Source organism: Lathamus discolor, chromosome 5 (genome assembly GCF_037157495.1).
Source record: "Lathamus discolor isolate bLatDis1 chromosome 5, bLatDis1.hap1, whole genome shotgun sequence".
NCBI classification, from domain to species: domain Eukaryota; kingdom Metazoa; phylum Chordata; class Aves; order Psittaciformes; family Psittacidae; genus Lathamus; species Lathamus discolor.
Window position 1 is genome coordinate 18679664 of NC_088888.1, and position 20285 is coordinate 18699948.

Sequence of the window (20285 nt, forward strand, 5' to 3'; positions counted from 1 at the left end):
GGCCTCAATAAGGTAAACTAATTACAAAGGCTAAGCGCTGTGAGAAAAAAGGTCTCTAAAAAGGGATTAATTTTTACGTTTGTTGGATAACTGGTTATTTCTCTGCATGCAATGGATTTCTGGCCTAGTCTTGTATTTCCATATGTCTAAATTTGCTTCGGTATTTTCTGTACAATACTATTGCAGCTTGCTGGTGCAGGAAGTCAGGACCTACAGTGTAAGAGGTACTAGAATGGAATTATCACCACAACTACAAATCTCTGGGAAGAGCAACGTCTGGCAAATATCCTCTGCTTTTACCATCTGAAGTTTTAGACTTGGCTTTGCAAACAGGCAGGGGATTTCAGATCCAGAATCAGTTACTGGAAATCTTGCCCTGTGGCTGGGTGGCCTGGAGTTTTGTTAAGCTTTAAATCTTTTGCTACCAGTAGAGAGGGGAATAGAGGTCCTTAGAGAAAGAGGAGTCTTTGAGACAATAAAGATCCAAAGTAAAACCCTAGCATAATCTGCACAAACAATGCTCCAACAAATTAGAATTTGGAACAGACTGATAAACTTTGTCCAGGGATGTTTGCATGCCTCTGTTGAGTAATCCCATGGTGTTAATGTAACCTCCATCAGTCATCCTCTCCCCAAACAGCTCTGTTACCTTTTATTTGCATTGTGCAAATTTGAGATATTAAGAACTTTGGACAGAGACCATGTAATGCATTTGTTTGAATGCATCAGGCACATTCCTGAGAGCTACAGAGAAAGCTTGCTATGCCAGGCAGCTACAGACTATATAACAGCAGCCCACTCCCCTAGCACTCTCCTTCCCCAGCGATCCCAGACAATGCAGATTGAAAAATGAATCACGTTTGGAGGTTCCTGCCATAGAAATAAAGCCACTTCTGAAATGCTTTGCTTTTGCTTTTTGGTGTTTATGGCAGTTAAAACATCTAGAAGCAACAGTGAGGGGGGGTAAGATCTGGTATACAGCAAGATCCAGCCACTTGATCTCCTATGCATCCATTAAATTAGTCCCTTTTGACCTTTAATGTTATGCTAGTGCATTAGTGGAATCCCTTACATAACACCACCAGGACAGGAAGCAGGAGAGACTCTCCTGTCTCTGATTTCACATGCAAGGGGAGTGCAGAGACCAGACACAGGTCCCCGTTTGGAATCTGGCAAAGAACCATGGCAAAGCTCCTCTGGGAGAACCTGTAGGGGTATTAGACGGGCACATGGGGCTAGGTCCTTCTTTTCATGTTACCCTTGCTGCAGAGAGAGGTCCGCAGCGCAAGTTTTGGTATTGCAAAACTGAACTTAGAGCAAAGGAGGAAAAAAACCTCAAATTGTTTTAATATATCAATGTGCCAAGTGCAGTTCTGGTCACATGTCCACACGCTTACGGGAAAGTGCTCCCATGATACTAAATGATCTCACTGGGAGAGAAGTGAATGTGTGAATGTCAGATACACATCAATGCTGTGTGCAGGTTTAGACAGACAGTGGCTTTTTAAGAAATCCCTCTGTTTCTGTGTGGGGGCTGGAAGTGCACACCCCAATTCTGCATCGGAAGGAGGATTTAGTAATGGCCTGATTTTAAAGCTTTTGTTATTTCTCTTTTGAGCAGGTCTAATCCAGCCCTCTGGTCCAGGCTTTTGGCTTCCTTTGGGGACTGCAGGCTGGGGCTTTTCATTGTTAGCTGAAACAGACATTTGGATGCTTTCCCTTCCTGAAGCACATTTGCTTTTAGTGCTTTTAATACTTGCTTTGTCCCAGATTCAAACTTGTCCTATTTTGTTTGCTGCCTCTTTTTTCTTCCCTTTTTTCTAAATTTTCTTTTACCTTGATTCAGCAGTAGCAAAAGCCTCACGCCTGGGAGCAGTCAGTCTACAAAGTTCCTTTCCTCTTTGACTAACCCCAGTTCCTACTGTGTCACAGATTTATTTCATTTTTTTCCTGAGAGTAAAAACAATCCACAAAACTCACATATAAAAGCTTTGAAGCACAGCACACAGGCCTTTTCTGCACACTCTGCTGTACATGTAAGGTAGTGTACCCCTTTTTCTAGCCAAGCCACCCAGCCTTCCATTGTATCCAACCACACTGTTTGTCCTGGGGAGTTTTTACAATCACCTACAAACACACCCTGGCAGATGGTCTGAATTTGATTAACCTGCTGAGGGTTCTGAGGACAGAGCCTCCATGCGGATGCCAAATGCAGCTGGTCCACAGTCTCCTAACCTGCTATCTCAGTGTACAGAGCTCTCACTCTGTGCAAAGAGGGACAGAACTGCCCATCTAGGGGACCAGCAGCTCACCTCTGGGTTCTGCTTGTCCCATTGAGTACCGCAGGATCCCGGGCAATAACCAGAATCCTAGACTCCAGCTGCACAAATGAGTAGTTTGGATAAAGCATAGGAATCCATGCTTTACCAGGGATCGGAATCCTGGTAGGATTTCCCTGATGGGAAAAGGCAAGATATAAGTAGGATGGAAACAACTGTGTTTAGTCACCTGCAGTCACTGCAGTTTCCTATAATCTCTGTGGCATGTCCAAGTCCATTTATTCAGCATGCAGGAGGGCCCCAAAGCCTTCCCACTCAGAGGCTGCCACTCAACCCCTAGTAGTAGGCATAGTGCTTCCATGTGCTTGGCAAGGGAAATGACCTACCCACGGGGTAACTGCAGTCCTGCACACAGCCCAAGCAAAGGCCATGTTGGTGCAGTTCAAGGCTGAACTAATGAACCCTCACTGAACTTTCTCAATCTGGCTTTTGTTTGGATTCAGAGCAGAAGGCTGAGGGCTACAGACTGCAGGAAGCACTTGATCAAAGTGCTGGCAAGACTGCCTCTTCCTTGCCACATCTCTTCCCATGACACCTCTTGGCTTTGCTCACCTGCAGCCGCTCTGGCTCTTTGCTTTGAATTCACATGCTATGCACAGTTTCCATGCAGATGAGAGAAACCACATGTTGCTGGAGTGAAACACTGATAGCAGTGAAACCAGATTCTGCTCCTAGGGACGAGAGGTTTCCACAGAGCCCGAGAACTTTGTAATTCATGAGGAGTTTATATGGAACTGCCTCTCTCCTAACACACAGCAACTTCTTCAGTTTAGGTGATGGAGGAGGGATTGACTTGGATACTGTCCCTGCCAAGTTCTGTTCTTCCAGCAGGAAGCTGAAAATGCAGTGGCAACTGAGCACTCAAAATCAAGTACTCCATAATAAGTACTCCAGCACATCTTGCTGACAGAGCCCAGACTCAGGGAACCTGTAATATCCCTTAGCCTTTTTGGAAAGGGAACAACTGCTTTAATCAATATTTTGGACCTGCCAAAAGAAAGTGAGTGCTATTTTCACATGAAGAGAGCATCTAAATGCTGGCTTGAACTCAGCGACTGTTCTGGATAGAGTGTTAGTCCACACTAACCATGCAACAGCTTCCATGCTGGGAAGAAAACTGCTGAGCTATTCAGGTTTCTGTTCCTGAAAGCAAGGATAGAAGTTTGACCTGCAGCTGTGCTTGACCGCTTCCCAAACAGTTCTGGTGGTGGCCTGCACACACACGACTCTGGAATACGAGAACAGTCTGTCACTGTGCACAGTGCTAGTGAAATCCCCGACAACTTCCTCAGCCTCATGGGCTAGTGAAAATATTTTGTTGCTGAAGCACTTCACTGGAACATGCCCGGCTGAAGCACAAATGGATGCAGAAATAACAGCAGGAGGTTATGAAAGGGAGAATTCAGGCTAAGGATGAGGGAACAATTCTTGGCTGCAAGACAAATTTACTTGTGGAATCATCCTTTGGAAACACTGAAAGCCCCAGACTGGGCCAAACATGAGAAAATGAACGGTAGGACTTAATTCTGCATTGACGGGGGGTAACTTCATTGGTTTTCCATGTCCAAGTTCTGCAGACAAATGGTAAGAAGAGAGGGAGAGGACAGAAGACTCAAGAATTTATGGATGACATGGGTATTCCCATGGCCATATTTCTTCAAAAGCACCCATAGTAAAGCAGTTAAGTGGTAACACTCACTAGCTATCACTGTCAAAACCAAATCAGGCAGAAAGCAAAAAGTCACAGCATTAAAGTCCAAGAGATAAGAAATATCATGGCGAGTCTCACCTGGACAGTGTCACAACTGCAGGGGGTAGAAGAGAGCACTGCAGAGCACTCCCCAGTTGAATTCTGACTACAAAGTGTTCTCATATGTCTCCTACCACCCACAGGACCATAGAGCTTGGCTCAGACTGGCATTTCACTTTCACATGATACACCTTCTGCAGTTCCCAATCTCATCCTCTATGTTAAATTACATTGTGGATAGGCAATTCCATACTGCACTAGACCAAGAACAAGATGGAATCTGCAGGCCACTACACCCCAAAGCATTTTGTTCTCCTTTTCCATTCTAGTGGCAGGAAGAGGATCAGGACATGGGGTGGGTAAGGGGAGCCAGCTGCCAAGTGACCCAGTGCTAAGCAGGGAAATTCTTACCTTTCTGCAGAGAAATCTGAGGCATGTAATAGGGAATGCCCAAAGTTCATAAAATGGAGACATAAAACCCCTTCAGAAAATTAAGCAGGGATTCTGCCTTTTGGAGAACACTGAATAAGCACCACAAGAGCACCTTTTGGAAGAGCAGAGCAGGCAGAGGCACTCCGGATGATAAATCCACACTTCACGTCACTAGATCAACAGCAGGGCAGCACTCCTGACCCTTGCTAAGACAGTTTGCTGATAGTTCTATATGGCGACATGTTACATTTTAATCTCAGCTAGGTGCTAGCTAGTGCATTCCAGACACTTTGTATTTGAAGCAGGCTCACTTTAAACAAGGTGACCGTGACAGGGGCCAAACAGTCTGGCCAAGACAGCCACAAGTGCAGCCAAGGAAAAGCTGAGGAGAAGCTTTTCTGGTGTTCTCAAAAGTATACATTAACACAGCTCCTCGGCCCTTCTTTATGCACTTCCTTAGGATCTATAGGGTTCCTCTCATGCTGCTGGCCTGTACATTGTCTCACGGGGAAGAGCAGAGACAAAAAGGTCTTCCATCAGAGTAGTCTGTCCCTCTTTTGGCAAGAGAAGAAACTGCTCTCAAAAATACTGACATAACCTTGGAAGAAGTCTGGCAAAAGGGAGCATCAGCCAGAACTTTGTGAGACTGGAGAGAAAAGCACTCTAGGCCGAGCCTAGAGTGGTGGTGACTGGTCACTAGTGGTGTCCCCCAGGGCTTGGTATTGAGCCTGGTGTTAACATCTTCATTGATGATCTGGATGAGGGGATTGAGGAATGTGAATGTGTGGATGACACCAAGTTGGGTGGGAGTGTCGATCTGCTGAAGGGCAGGAAGGCTCTGCAGAGGGATCTGGACAGGCTGTGGCCAATGGTACAAGGTTCAATAAGGCAAAGTGCCAGGTCCTGCACTTGGGCCACAACAACCCCATGCAGTGCTATGCATCTCCTGCCTTATGTGATGTCAGCTGCTGTTCCAGAGAACACAGTGGGAGATGCAGGTGGGGCTATGCACAAAACTCCCATCGAACTTCAGTGGCCAAGATTTTGCACAGCTCCAACATGCAGAGTTTTCTGCTTGCAGCAGGCTGAGAAGACCAGGGACCAGGAGAGTATTCCTGAAGTACCTCTACACATTATCCTCAGTCTGGGACTCACTTGTTTTAGTTCCAGCCTCACCACGAAAACTTTCAATCTGATTTCTTGATCCCATTCTCTTCTCTCCATCCAGACCCCAAAGCTTGCCTATTTCAATGCTGTTCTATCTCCTCAGCAACAGCTCTGCTTCCACTCTGCTTGCTACATTCACTTGCTAGGAGGAGAAAAACAAGGGTGGTGTAGGGAAGGAGTAGCAATATAATAGGGAGGTTGGATACTAATCTCCAAGTTAAATCTCTTTGATTTTAGAAGTGTAGCTCACCTACTTGCACATACAATGTATCCGGAAGTATCTGTTCTTTGTTCTCACTAGAAGTCTATGGAACAACTTATAAGAGTCAGGGCATTACAGCTGGAGTCCTGGTGTGATTCCAGCGATAAAGGATTTACCATTTCCTGTCTCAACCTGCTAAGCAGGGTTGCTACGTGAATGCTAACTAGATAATGCACTCCACCCCACAGCTGCTAAAGCATCCCAAACTGTTGTAACACAGAGGGAAGAAGTTTTCAGAGTTAAAGTATCTGATGGCTACTGGGTTGCATCAGATGTAGATGCCTCTAATTTGATCCTCACTGATAGCTAGTACATAGCCTGACAGCATCCAAGGGACATTTCCAAGAGCTTGCCTTAAATCCCCACTGCAGAAATGAATGCAGACATGAAATGCAGGAGTTTCCAGCCTTCCCCAGCCCTGCAGCCTAAGTTCTCCCAGGAACAGCCCCAAATCCCCTGGTAACCCCACAGCTTGCTAATGCAAGGTTCATAAACTGCTCTGACATCCCCATGGAAACAGAGTGTGAGGTCATAAACAGGGGATTAGCACCTCCAAGCATAGGAGGTGGACGCAGACCTTCCCTTTGCCCACCAAAGGCCAGGGGCCATTCAGGTTGGGGAGGGGGAAGAGACCCTGTTGCATAGGAAGGACAGGCAGAGGGTGAATTGCTGACTGGGGGAAACAGGTAAGGGGCAGAGAAGAACAGACTTGTGATAGTCCCCTGCTGGCTGCTCAGCCCCACACTAACTGCTGGTACCCCTCCTGGGCACCCCACTGCTGTTGGGAGCCATGCACCAAAAGGCAAGAGAAAGGGAATTGCTCAGGCTGGAGAAAAGATGAATCAGAGGGGTCTTAGCAATGTTTAGAAATACCTGAAGGGTGTAAAGACAACTGAGCCAGAATCTTCCCAGTGGTGTCCAGTGACAAGAGGCAATGGCACAAATTCAAACACAACAAATTCTGTCTGAACATAAGAAAACACTCTCTCAACATGAGGGTGGTTCTCTGGAAGAAGCTTCCCAGAGAACTGTGGAAGGTCCATCCTTGGAGATATTCAAAACCTGACTGGACATAGTCCTGGATAACCTGCTCTAGGTTGACCCTGCTTGAGCAGGGGGCTTGGACCAGATGATCTCCAGAGGCCCCTTCCAATCTCAACTACTCCGTGTGCTGTGACTGCCCTACTGAGTGTTAGTGATGTGGAGGTGAGAGCAGCTGAGGAAGGGAGGGCAGACTCTAACATGTGTGGCAGCTTTAATCCTGCGTGAATAAACGGTTTGAATGAGATGTGGTCTGTCCTTAGAAGACTGACAGAGTATGATGATAGGCTGACTTTCTCTGAAATGCTTTGAGTACACTTACAGAATCATAGAATCCTAGAATAGTTAGGGTTGGAAAGAACCTTAAGATCATCTAGTTCCAACCCCACTGTCATGGGCAGGAACACCTCACACTAAACCATGTCTCCCAAGGCTCCATGCAACCCGGCCTTGAACACCGCCAGGGATGGAGCATTCACAACTTCTCTGGGCAACCCATTCCAGTGCCTCACCACCCTTACAGTAAAGAACTTCTTCCTTATATCCAGTCTAAACTTCCCCTGTTTAAGTGTGAACCCGTTACCCCTTGTCCTATCACTACAGTCCCCAGGGACTCTTCACTCCAGCATCCTTATAGGCCTGCTTCAGATACTCGAAGGCTGCTATGAGGTCCCCACGCAGCCTTCTCCTCTCCAGGCTGAACAGCCCCAACTTCCTCAGCCTGTCTTCATACAGGAGGTGCTCCAGTCCCCTGATCACCCTCGTGGCCCTCCTCTGGACTTGTTCCAACAGTTCCATGTCCTTTTTATGTTGAGGACACCAGAACTGCACACAATACTCCAGGTGAGGTCTCACAAGAGCAGAGCAGAGGGGCAGGATCACCTCCTTTGACCTGCTGCTCACACTCCTTTTGATGCAGCCCAGGATACGGTTGGCTTTCTGGGCTGCGAGCGCACACTGAAGCTGGCTCATGTTCGTTTTCTCATCAACCAACACCCCCAAGTCCTTCTCCGCAGGGCTGCTCTTCTCTGCCCAATCTGTAGCTGTGCCTGGGATTGCTCTGACCCAGGTGTAGGACCTTGCACTTGGCATGGTTAAACTTCACAAGGCTGGCATCAGCCCACCTCACAGGCGTGTCAAGGTCCCTCTGGATGGCATCCCTTCCCTGCAGCGTACCAACCAAACCACACAGCTTGGTGTCATCGGCAAACTTGCTGAGGGCACACTCAATCCCACTGTCCATGTCAGAGACCAAGATGTTGAACAAGACAGGTCCCAACAGAGATCCCTGAGGGACACCACTCGTTACCAGTCTCCAGCTGGACATACGAGTCCTGTTGCCTGAGGCATCTTTTACCCAGTTATAAGGAACTGCTTCTCCTTTTCCAATCTAATGCTGAAAAAGAGATGTGGAAAGACAAGACTATTCACCTGTTGAGTTTGGGTTTCTTGGGAATATGCCCTTCAGGAAGTGGAGGTCTGTGGTTTGGCAACAAACCTGAAAAAGAAAGGCGTGAGAATATTTTGCAGTTCCTTCTTGCCTCTAGAGCATCCAGAAGTTACATTACACCTTATAAGCCCAGTGACCCAGGTCCCTGCTGGGACAGCACAGCAAAAACTCAAGTACAGTAGAAAGGGTATTTTATATTTAAATTTTTTGCTGAACCTGCAACCCCAGCCAAAGAGAAGCTAGGAGTTTTTGCTGCGTATAGAGAGGAAATGCACACCAAAGACACAGCCACTTGGGCTCACTGGATAGGCTTTTTGAGAAGACATAGGGCACTGGTGTCAAATCAGATTCCATCTCTAGGATGAAAAACTGACCATTAAAATTCTCAGTCCATTTAACCTGGACAGAACTCAGGTACCAGGCATAAAGATCAGCACTATACTCTTGACTGTGTTAATCCGGGTCCTACTCCTAGGATAAATTAAAAAAGCCTTCACATGGCAGATGGTAGACAGGTGCTACCATGCTATTAACAGGTCAAGCTTACACTAAATCAAGTAATGTCAGATACTGGTACTTAATCATTAGTTATGAGAAACTATGCCACTTCCCAGATCTTTCTGCAATGGTAGACCCATCTGCAGGGGTGTCTGCTGCCAAGGCAGGAGCCAAGACACATAGAAAGTGGAACAAGTAGCCTATGGCCCATCATCCTGTCCCAGCTCTTGGACAATAATGAGTTTGCTGGGTGACTGGAGAATGACATCTCACTGAGCTACACTAACTGGACAGGAGACCCCTCTCAAGGGCTTCTATGGGTACCCCACAATAAGGGGTTGTCTTAGGAGGAGGCTAGGTACCTGCACGGTGAGCCATCTTTACACAGACAGCAATCTTCTTGTGCTCCTCCAAACAAAGGCCTGTGATCCTTCGTGGCAACATCCCTCCATCAGAACGGATAAACTGACTCAGCAGCAAGACATCCTGAGGGACCAAGAGAAGGGCAAACCCATCAGTACTACTGCTATGTTAACTGCTGTGATTCTTAGGTATTGTGCTGACCCTCGCGCTGTGTACACAACTCAAAACAAAGCAAAGCAAAACAATGATTCCTTCCTACGCATTTTGGCTGCAGTCTGACACCAAGTGACTTCTGCTTTCTGTCGCTCTGCCTGCCAGCTTAGCTCAGTAAGGTCACTCAGATGGTCTGAGTCTTCCCCTGACTTCATCAGTGTAAACACATGATGTCAGCCGCAATGCTGCTACTTCATTGTCACTTGCTCCAAGATTCTAGCTAAGATAATGTTGTCCTAGGTACTCAGACATGGTTACACAAGACCTACAGATGGACATTGTTTACACAACTTGAAATGCCATCACAGCTGCTGTCCCAAAGGTCACAGATATGTTAGATCACCTCTGGCCCCCTCCTTGTCCCCTCAGAGCAGGCTTGTTCTCTGCTATCTACCCTTCGAATTTTCATCCAGTTTCCCATGGTGGAACTTCCCTTATGTCTCTCTGGAGGGGTGGAGAGCAAGGAAATGGTCCAAGAACTTGCATGAAGAAGCTTTTTATAAGAAGAGAACACGTGCTGATGAGAAAGACCTAACAGGATAAACTGCTGCCTTCAGTCCTTCAACTGTGCGTGCATTAGGTGGGGCTGTTACAGCCATGCTGGATGGAAGGACACTCAGAGCATGTGGAGCATGTTTGTCTGTGACTTGAGAATTATTTAGATTGGACTGCTGTTGACCTTTCCAATTAAGAGCTCTAGAAACATAAAGCACTCTTAATAAAAACAAAATTAAAGGAATCTCTACAATCAGATACTATCACAGGGCTGGGATGACCATTTTTTAAACACAGCAGCAACAGCTGTTGGACAAGTGTCCCGTTAACTGTACACAGTAGAACATCTCAGCATTTATATACATGCTCTCCACTTCCACACACAAGTGCAAATGTACCCTTCAGGCCAATGCAGGCAAGTCCTCTTGACATGCTGACATCAACTTAAGTTGGCCCAAATAGCCTCTGGAGACTGTGCTTGTTTCTTCCCTATCTGTGGACAGATTTGTTGCTGGTTGAGAATTTACTTCTTCACTGCTGTTGTAAACATGTTGATAGTTAAGGTAGCTGGATGATGCAGAGGCTACGTGCCGGCTGGAAGGGACCTGCCAGGGAGCACCCTGACAGAACGAGAACTCAAACCAAGTACATCAGCACTTTACACCTCCCCTGTCTAGGGCAACAGGCAAGAACAAAGAGTACTTACTGCTTTTCACATGGGGTGACCAAGACTGCCTGCTGTTCCATCACAGACCTGCTCCCACCCCCCTATCTTCGCTCTTTTACAAAGAGCTCCCTGGCACATTCCTACCTCCATTTACTGCCCTTGCAAAAGCAAACAAACACAAGTGGATATAAAATGAATATTCAGAAAACCTAGCTATCTAGGAATTATACATCCACCTCCACCACACAAGAGCAGCTCAGCTTTGAAGGTGGCTGCTGGAAGTCGGTATGCGTTTCCAGTGATGACCAATTCTGACAGATGTCATACAAGTGCTGCAGTCAAAATTTAGATGGTTTTCATTTGTTTTGGGGTTTTGTGGTTTGTTTCTGTTCTTTTCCCTCCTTTCCTTCAATCCCACCCTCACTATTATCATCATGACAGACAACTTCCCTCTAGCCTTATCTGCCTTCTTTTCTACCTCCACTTGTGTACTATGAATGTGTTCAGACTGATCTTCAGTGCCTCTGAAAATATGGCAGGTTAGGCAACTTCTCACTGATAAAAATGACTTATCAAACACCATATAGAGTGATGGTGTGTCAAAGGAACAAGAAAAGCACAGCTGAGAAACTAGCAAACTAGAAGCCATCTATGGTTAAAACAGAAGCAAAGTGTCCTCAGCCCAGCTAACACATGGCCTTGCCAATGAGAACAGTAACCAGGGGACCAGCTGGTGCTGGCTGCACAGGTGGAAACTGGATAGAAGCCAGCCAAAACAGTCCAAGGGCACTGACTTTTGGACACTCCTGAAATGCAGTGGATTGGATTCAGGAAACCAGAGCAAGTCTCTGTCCCCTTTTTCCCTCATCTTTAGCAATTCTCCAAATCACTAACAGCTCAATTTGCCATTTAGCAAAAGCATTATCATTTCCTCAAGTGCAAAAGGGCTGTTCAGCTCCAAGTGCCTAGAAAGTAAAACACTTCCTAGACTTTTCTACTAGACTGTTCCATTAGTCTGAGGGGAAGAGGAAAAAGGGAGCTGATGTCAAGTTTGAGACTGTTCTGGTCGTTGCAGCCATGAAAGCCTAAGTAGGCCACAGGCTCCTGTGAAGGGTGTGTGTGGTCCAAGTGATTTCTCATATTACTACCACGCCTCATGGAGTCACAAGCTTGTTATCAAGTGTTTCCATGCAAAGGCAGGAGGTAGGAAGCAAAGGGAGATACTCTGTTTTCCCCCTGTGGAAAAAATCAGGAAAATCCATTCTCTGCTACCATCTCTGACCAACAGTGTCACCACCTGACCAACACCCTTGCGTGGCTGTCATTTCTTAACTAAAATCACCCATGTCGAAGCCGCTGCAGCTCCAAATTACATTCACGCTGTTCGGCCTTAAATGCTGCACACTTGACAGAAGGTTGGTTCATTTCTGAAGATCCCTACAGTTAACAACAGGCCAGGTACCGCTCCCAGAGTACTCGCACAGATGCCTCTTACCACTGGGAGCAAGCAGACAGGTACAGCCAATTTTATGGGGCAGCTGTGAAGGGAAGCGAACAAGTATGCAGAGCGGTCAACAAAAAAAATGTATCTGGCAAGTTCTCATGGTGCCGTCATGTTCCATGAAATTCACATTTTGTGCTTGTGGACAGCCAAGCCTATAACCACGGATTTGCTTTAATCACTGGACAGCTCCCACGAGGCTGGACCCAGATTCCCAGCCCTGTAATCTGCAGCATTTGATGAAAACAACTTGGATTGAATTAATCTAGGGCTAACAGGCAAAGCTTGCACTTTGGTTTCCCCTAATTGCTGCCAAAGCAAGATGACATATTTACTGCCTACTCAGACTAATGATGTTTGAAGTGGAAAATTAAAAACAAGTTTAGCCTTTACCTCTAAAAGGTCTGGATAAACTTGCTAAATGAAACACTATGTACAGCAAGTTCTTGTGAATAGATGGCAACCAAAATACAGAGGCATCTCTGGGTTTTAATATCTGCATGTGCTTTGAAACACAGGATCCTTGATTGATTACATGCAATTCATTAAAACCTTCATTTACCGCACAAAGAGTTCTGTCTGTGTAGCCAAATTATTACTGGGCTGTATCAGACAAGTCTGCCAGTCATTATTTCCAGTTATACAAGAGTTTAGTTTTTCCTTTCTCCCTTACCCCTGGGAGCCATACACCATTCTCCAGGCATTTCATAACAGGATTGCAGGTTTCGACCCAGTTGCATCCTGACAATGACCAAAATATTTTATTTTTTTAATCTCCAATGGATGTGAAAAATAAAAATCAACTGAGGTCTCAGTTTCAATGGTCAGACCCACACAGACCACAAACCATGGGAATTTATACCTTGGGCTCTGCTATACTGAGCCTCAGCAGAGACTAAGGGCCGAACTGGCATGGACAACTGCAACCCCCCACACCACAGCTGAGGCAGGTTAGAATCATGACCTGCTAGTGCTCACAATGCCTGTTCAGTTGATTAATAACTTTGGAGACATTGGTCCCCCAGTTCTCTGACAGCCAAAGTAACTCATTATGCCACTACTTTAGACGGTGCTAGTTGCACATGACAAAAGAAAAGTCCTGTGAGGTCATATTACTCAGCTCCCTCAGGGGCTAATTCAACACTTCCCTTTTCATAGTGTCTCATTCAGTCCAATTACAAGCATCCCAAGCAAAAAAGCTCACACTTTCCCTTCTGTGCAATTGACTGATCTCAGCTTATCAATCTCAAAGGAACCACTGTGATCCACCTATTATGATCTCTTACCAAGCATAGATTATACGTTATGCTGTATGAACTAAACTCTTTTAACAAAAATAGCTGTTCTCAATTTACAGACTTTCAGGACAATTAACCAGTGAGTAAATTGTGACACTGTTTAATTACCCACACAGTTAAATGCCTGTACTTTATTATTTAAGCATTTCAAGTTTCTGCTGCTCATCACTGCTGCAGCAAAGAATAGACAGCACTTTTGTGCAGAAAAGGGAGATTTTATTCACCTTAACATTTAAAAGCCTGAAAATCTGTGACTGGTACAAACCTGTCAAACATATAAGGGACTTACTCAAGCAGAAGAGGTAGTTCACTCCAGAACAGAAATTTCTCCTAGCTCTCATCAGCCCCACAGAGGAATGCTTCTAAATACTGAGGTAAGAAACCCTACAGATTGGAAATGACTTTCTACCTTTTTGTCCAGGTTCTCCTCTGCTCTACAGCAGGAGTACTGGATATATACATATACACATCAGGTACATATGGATTCAAAAAATTATGTGACAGGGTGGACATGTTTCTAGTTTGTCTTTCAGGGCCATATTTTCTTAAGAATGATCTTGGCAATGATTCTCAAGACTCTGGCTGCAGGATCTCTCCTCACATTTGGTTTTCTCTTGCCTCCATAGTGAATAACAGAAATCAAGATCTAAAAAAATCAAAACTGAAGCATGGAAGAAAACTTATAACCTTAGTTCACTCTACCAATACACTTAAGGCTCATCCTTTACATTGTCTGTTGGGACCAACAGCCTGCTTGTAATCCTGAAATTCCGGCTCTACAGCATCACAGTCATGTTGTCTAAAAAGGCTTTTCTGCCTCTCAATGGCACTGTTATCTCTACATGCAACAGTCTTCTACAGTCAGAAACAGAAAATAAGGCTACATATTAATTTCCAAGATTTAATCTGCTCCTATAGCTTAATTCATCCCTGAGCACCAGTTTATAGTTTCTCTGGACTTGTTAACGTGTGACTTACAGAATGCTCTCTGGAAGCCTGTAGAACTACCTGGTTTAATGAAGCTGTTGACCCCTTGCGTTTAGAAGTCACATAAAAATGTATTAACCTTAAATATTTTCCAGTGTGATTGGTCTGTTTTGATCACAACACAGTTCAGCAACCACAAAGGAGGAAAGAGCTGAAAGAAACTGCTACATTCAAACACAAGCAAAATAAAACAAATGTGATCTATTCCTGTCGTACTTTCCATTCATTAATGGTATGTACCGTTTTTTCTGATTTTTTATCATTTGCAAATTGCTGTATTCTTAGCTTTCCCAGATTGTTGAAAAACTAGACCAGAGAACACTAAACACTCCGCTGCTCCCAGTTTACTTCACCATTTAATATTGCATCCAGCCTGAGTCAATCACTGACAACCCTCAGATCCTGAACAACTTTATTTCTGCAACACAGGCTTTGAAAGATAGTAAACTAGTATTTCATTTACATCTCCCATCTGTTGTTTCACCTGCTGGAGTAACTGCAAGTATTTTATCTGGCAAGACTGCTGTACTCACATTCTTCATAATTCATGAGTCATAATTAGCCCTATACAACAGGTTATTTGTTTTTAGTCCTAGTTGACACCATTTTACTTGGAATTTGCAATGTCTGAGTTACCAAATGGTAGGCATCAGCATCATTCTTCTTCCTCTCTCAGCTACTTAGGATTTCACTTGCTATTTTCAAAAAATTTAGTGATTCCTTAGGATTTTTTCAGGCTTTTAAACAGAAACCAAAATCCTGCAAGTGAAATAATGTGTTTTTTAGCTAATTACCTTTGAGATCTTGGGCTACGTACAATTCAGGCCTGCTGGTCAGTAGCTAATTCAATACTTAAGTTGTTTATGTACCTGTTTTTCCTGTTGGTTTACATTTGCAAGATTGCTATTCCTACCTAGATATTAAAACATAATTTTTCTTTTGTGTACATCCTACGACTGCATGTGAGCAGCTCAGTCATTCTGCAGCCAATGTAGTTTTCAGTCCCTTGTACTCTCTTTAATGGACTTTCTCACAAAGATTTCTTTTCCTCCAAGTGCATTTATATCTCTCTTGCCCTAATCCTATTGACATTAAGTTATTTTGAGTTTTCTGTTGCCTTATCTTACTAACAGCATGTTCCTGTCTGGTTTTCTTCTTTTCTAGTTCCAGTACTGGGTTTTCAGCTTGCTGGGAAGGCACTCAGTCCTTTTGTAAGCTGTGTTTGAATGACTTCTTGTAAAGTTACATTCTGTATCTTGTATCGCATGCTTATTCTAAAGTGTCTTGACTATTGCGCTTTTGTTTTAAAGCATTAGAGTATTTCACTCCCATCTTCTACACTTAGTGTTAGTAATCCTCTCATTAGCTAATAAACTTCTCATTAGCATTTCCTGCAAAAAGCTTGACTCAAACCTATTTTTGATGTTGCAAGGGATGTAAACACATACGCTCTCCTTCATACCCATCAAGAGTTTAGAAGTTATATAAACCAGTTGTTAACACACAGTGACTCAGTGAGAAATGGTAGTGCTTGAAGATACATACTTGGTCTACTCAAGTCTTTTGGACTCTCTGGAGTTAGAACAGGCCTTTATCAGTCGACTGTACGTTGCATTCCAGTTTGATTCTCCTGGAAGTGCAATGCTGAAAGGCAGCAGCTGGGCATAAAAAAGATATATGACCTTCTCAGATCAGATGGCCATGTTTATAACTCCAAACCTTCTATTTGATATAAGCTTATCCTCTTTTTCCCAGGAATACTGTCAGCCAAGGCAAACAATTAGTGTGTAGGAAGCTTTTCTTAAGTCAAAAAGAAGCAGAGATACAGTTAGCAAAAGAGAGATGAGAATGGGGGAACTCTCCTTCATTAAACTTACCACGTAATCATACTTATGCTTCAGGTTCCAGCGACAGATGGGACACTGGCCAGTGGGGTTTGGAGGAGTTAGTGTTGCAGCATCCTTATCCTCTATAATTCTCCCTTCGATCTAGGAAACAATTCAGAGGATAAAATGATCAGGCATTGTTTAGACCTCTACCAGCACCTGTGACATGAGGAATACTTTTCAGCAAGTGCACAACATGTTGTGTACATATAAGGGGAAGAGTATCTGCATTATTCAACCTGCTTACCTGTAGATATACCAAGCACTTTGCGTATACACAGACTATGGGGAGAAGAACAAATCCAAGGGGCACAGAGGACCATTTGGTAAATTCACATATATGATTTACTAAATGTAAACTAGCTCATAGTCAGTGTGAAGTTCTCAGATCTCCCTGAATTCCACTTATTGCAGTACTCCTAGGAAGCACCATGCCTTGAAATTGTAGCAGCCTTTTAGCCAAAAGCTTTAAACCTCATTTTTCCCTGGGAATACAAGAATGTCACAGAATAGCAGATGCCCATTGCAGGTGAAAGCACACAGGAGCTTGCTAAATCGTAAGTCACCAACAGGAAAAATTCTTAACAAATGTTAAATTTAAGAAATGACTGTTAGGAATGTCTGTGGATTTTTACTTTTTTTTTTTTTTTTTAATCCAGTTTAATTCCCTGAACGGTTCCTTTAGCAGATCATTTTGTCATCTTTTCTGTATCACTACGAAGTGGTGACACCCAACACTCACGTTTTCTCCAAAGTAACACACAGAGATGTAGAAGGTGTGTGGGGGAAGGACTTGAGAAATCTGTTTTCTAAATGTAGATGTTAGGAATATGAAGCCTATCTACATGTGCACTTGTCTTTTTTTCAGGGCTTATGAATAGAAGCAAGAGCTATCTCAAACTGCAGCTGAATGAGACAGAAAAGACAATAAAACTAAGCCACTTCTTCTTCCTCCAAAATATTCTGGAAACTTCCTCTGGTCACGGTAAGATTAAAATCAGATTTTGCACACCAAATGATACTCTCAAACAGTGCAAGCGCCAGAGTGTTTAAAAACAAACCCTGGGTGGAATGCAATGCTACTTTAAAGAAAAAAGCTGGCTGATTTAGACTGAGCCATCAGTTTCAGTGCCTGAAAACCTGGGAAGAGAAAAGCATGATGTTTTCTGTAAGTGTGCATGCGAAACTGTCATCCAGCTGAACTGTCAGAACTACTTTTTAACCATGTTTTGTCTTTCTTGTCTAGTGATGGCAAAACGGCAACATTTAAGTTGTATGTAGTTCAAGCATTTTGCTACCTCAAAGAGAGAAAATATTGTCAATTTTTAAGTAAGACTACTCCCCCCACAAGTAGAACAGCCAGTTTTCACAAAACCAAAAAACTTACTATGAATATAAAACATAGGCCAGTGACTAATTTTCTATTCACTGGTAAAGCCAGTTTTCTGGGAAGCCAGTGTGTCCAGTCTTGATTCTCGCCAGTCTGCCTTCAGACTTTAATTTAACTGTAATTCCATCTTGGAAATGAATAAAGATTCAGAAGACAATGTCAATATCATTTCTTCTTGAGATAAATTTAAATGTACAGTTCTTTGGCAATTATTCCCCAACTACTGAGGATTTTCATATTGTTAATCTACCCAGATTTTATTCTTCTGTTAGAGAACTAAGAGGGAATACCGGGACTCTACATTCTCAGTATGCTGATGAAATACAGATTTCTCTGAGATTCACTCATCTGGTTCATGTCAAACACTTCCTTCAATACTAATAAAAGCAAGGACACATCCAAAGATGAACACAGAAAGATGGATTCAGAAAGACTGATGTAGAGTTGGTAGGATAAATGGAGTGAACGGAGGATATGCCAAGAAGAGTATCAGCCTTTTTGTTCCTCAATTTGCACTATTTGTTACAAGATGTTCCTCATCTATGGGTACTGATGGATCCTAGATTGATGCTAGGATATTACACAGTAGAAAGTCTCCCTTATGCTTCTACAACGGGCCAGGAAGAATGATTTTTCTAAAGGGTTCTGCTATTGCAATGCATACCTTTTTTACTTCAAGCCTCAGTTAATGTATTGGCACTTTGTGATTATAATATGAATTCCCTCTGAAACCGAGGGCAAAGTACAGCAATCTACTGTATATGTTGTAGTGGTGTGTGCACTCCCCCCTTGTTTTTGTTAAAACAACTTCAGTGCACGATTGTAAGCACTTCCCTTCAGGTCTCTGGGCAAAGATTAGTAGCCTGGCACTTGAAGAGTAAAAAAAAGAGACTTTCCACTATACCAACTCACACCTTCACCTTATTTTTGTTGACAGTCTTTGAGATCTTGCTAACTACCATATTCTATTAGATATTATATATCTAAAATACAAGCATCATGCTCCATGTAGGTTTCAAACATGACATGTCCACTAACACAAATATAACAAGAAGGAAACTCAAGACCTTCAGAGCATGATCAATCAGGTTGCACCCATCACCAGCAACAGGATGACGACCCCAACCTTTGACTGCCAAGCCCTCCATTGCTCACCTGCATTTGCAACACACTCCTACTTTGGTTTTCCTTTCACACCCTGTGATAGAACCATAGAATGATTTGGGCTGGAAGGGACCTCCAAGGGACATCTAATCCACCCCCCTGCAATAAGCAGGGGCGTTGTCAACTAGATCAGGTTACCCTGATGTCTTTCAAGCAGAAAAGCGACCTTTTTACCCTCTTTTTCTTTTGGGCATCGTAGCGAGGCCTTGGTGGACAGAGCCACACGCAACGGGAGGCTGAAGGACAGAGAAGGGACAGCAAAAGCAACTACTGAGGAAAAGGGGTGCAGGGACTTACTGTGGTCGTATTGCCTTCAGTCACCTCCACGACTGCGAAAAAAGAGAGACGGGAGGACAAGATGAGACTCACTCAGACTAACAGGACCAGTGTTTTCTGGGGGGAGAGGGTGAAATACAGAGAACACAGCCGCCTCTCGCGGCCGCGGTGAGGCAGCGGGGAGACGGGCGGGGCGGAGCCAAGCCCCAGACTCACCCTCCCGGAGGGCTCGGGCCGGCGGCGACGTCCAACCGCTGCCAAACAGCCCGGTGAACAACCGCCGCAGGCCCCCCCGCAGCAGGCTAGGCGCCGCCATCTTGCCGTCGCTGTCGCCTGCCGTCACGCCGCTTCCGGCGGGGGGAAGGCGGGCTCTGCCGGCGCCATTTTGATACGCGTCCTTCTCCGCCCATGACACATGAGGGGAGGGAGGGGTTGGAGTGTGTTGTTCTTTGCCCAGCATCTTTCCCGCGTGTAGTTTACTGCTGGTCAGTACGAGAAAGACAAGGAATAAATAGAGAAGGTCCAGTGGAGGGCCACAAAGATGATCAGGGGCTTGGAGCACTTTGTTAATGAGGAGAGATTGCGTGAGCTGTGCATGTTCAGTCTAAAGAAGACAAGACTGAGAGGGGATCTCATTAATGCATATAAATATCTCAAAGGTGGGTGCCAGGAGGATGGTGCCACAGTCTTTTCAGTGGTGCTCAGTAACAAAGCAAGGAGCAATGTCCATAAGCTAAAACACAAGAATTCACCTCAGTGTGAGGAAGAGCTGCTTTACGCTGAGGGCAGCAGAGCACTGGAAGAGGCTGCTCAGGGGGGTTATATATCTCTCCAGAGATATACAGAGCTCATCTGGACATGTTGCTGTGTAACCTGCTCTGGGTGTCCCTGCCTTGGCAGGGGGTTGGACAAGATGATCTCCAGAGGCCCCTTGCAACCCTAATGGTTCTGTGATTCTGATTCTTTCTGAGCTTGTTTCGCTTCGGCATGGAGGTGAATCTAGAGGTAGCGTTTGCTGTGTGTTATGTTATGGAGTTGTTACGGAGGCTGGAGCTACATTCCTGCCATAGCTCCTGAGTCTCCAGTGAGAGGAAGGGCAAGGGGTG

At 44.6% G+C, this 20285-nt stretch overlaps 3 protein-coding genes across 5 annotated transcripts in view; 1 reads left to right on the top strand and 2 right to left on the bottom strand.

Annotated features, from left to right (window-relative positions):
* Positions 1–633, top strand: part of RSPH9 (radial spoke head component 9) — a 22658-nt gene extending 22025 nt beyond the window's left edge. Inside the window, exon 6 of the mRNA XM_065679956.1 lies at positions 187–633. The gene's annotated coding sequence lies outside the window, so the exon portion shown is untranslated. The remainder of the gene's footprint in view (positions 1–186) is intronic.
* MRPS18A (mitochondrial ribosomal protein S18A) overlaps positions 1–19545 on the bottom strand; it is a 20490-nt gene extending 945 nt beyond the window's left edge. Inside the window, exons 1-6 of one of the 3 annotated variants that reach the window (XM_065679960.1) lie at positions 19396–19543; positions 19201–19232; positions 16341–16451; positions 9302–9425; positions 8423–8489; positions 6824–6915 (exon numbers count right to left, since the gene is read on the bottom strand). In XM_065679960.1, the coding sequence (XP_065536032.1) occupies positions 6824–6915; positions 8423–8489; positions 9302–9425; positions 16341–16451; positions 19201–19232; positions 19396–19495 (526 nt within the window). In that variant the 5' untranslated portion in view covers positions 19496–19543. Of the gene's footprint in view, positions 1–2277; positions 2456–6823; positions 6916–8422; positions 8490–9301; positions 9426–16340; positions 16452–19200; positions 19233–19395 lie in introns of those variants that run through there. The other 2 variants (XM_065679958.1, XM_065679959.1) reach the window with 2 other exon arrangements.
* Positions 1–20285, bottom strand: part of GTPBP2 (GTP binding protein 2) — a 220971-nt gene that overhangs the window by 75591 nt on the left and 125095 nt on the right. The gene's annotated exons all lie outside the window — the stretch shown is intronic.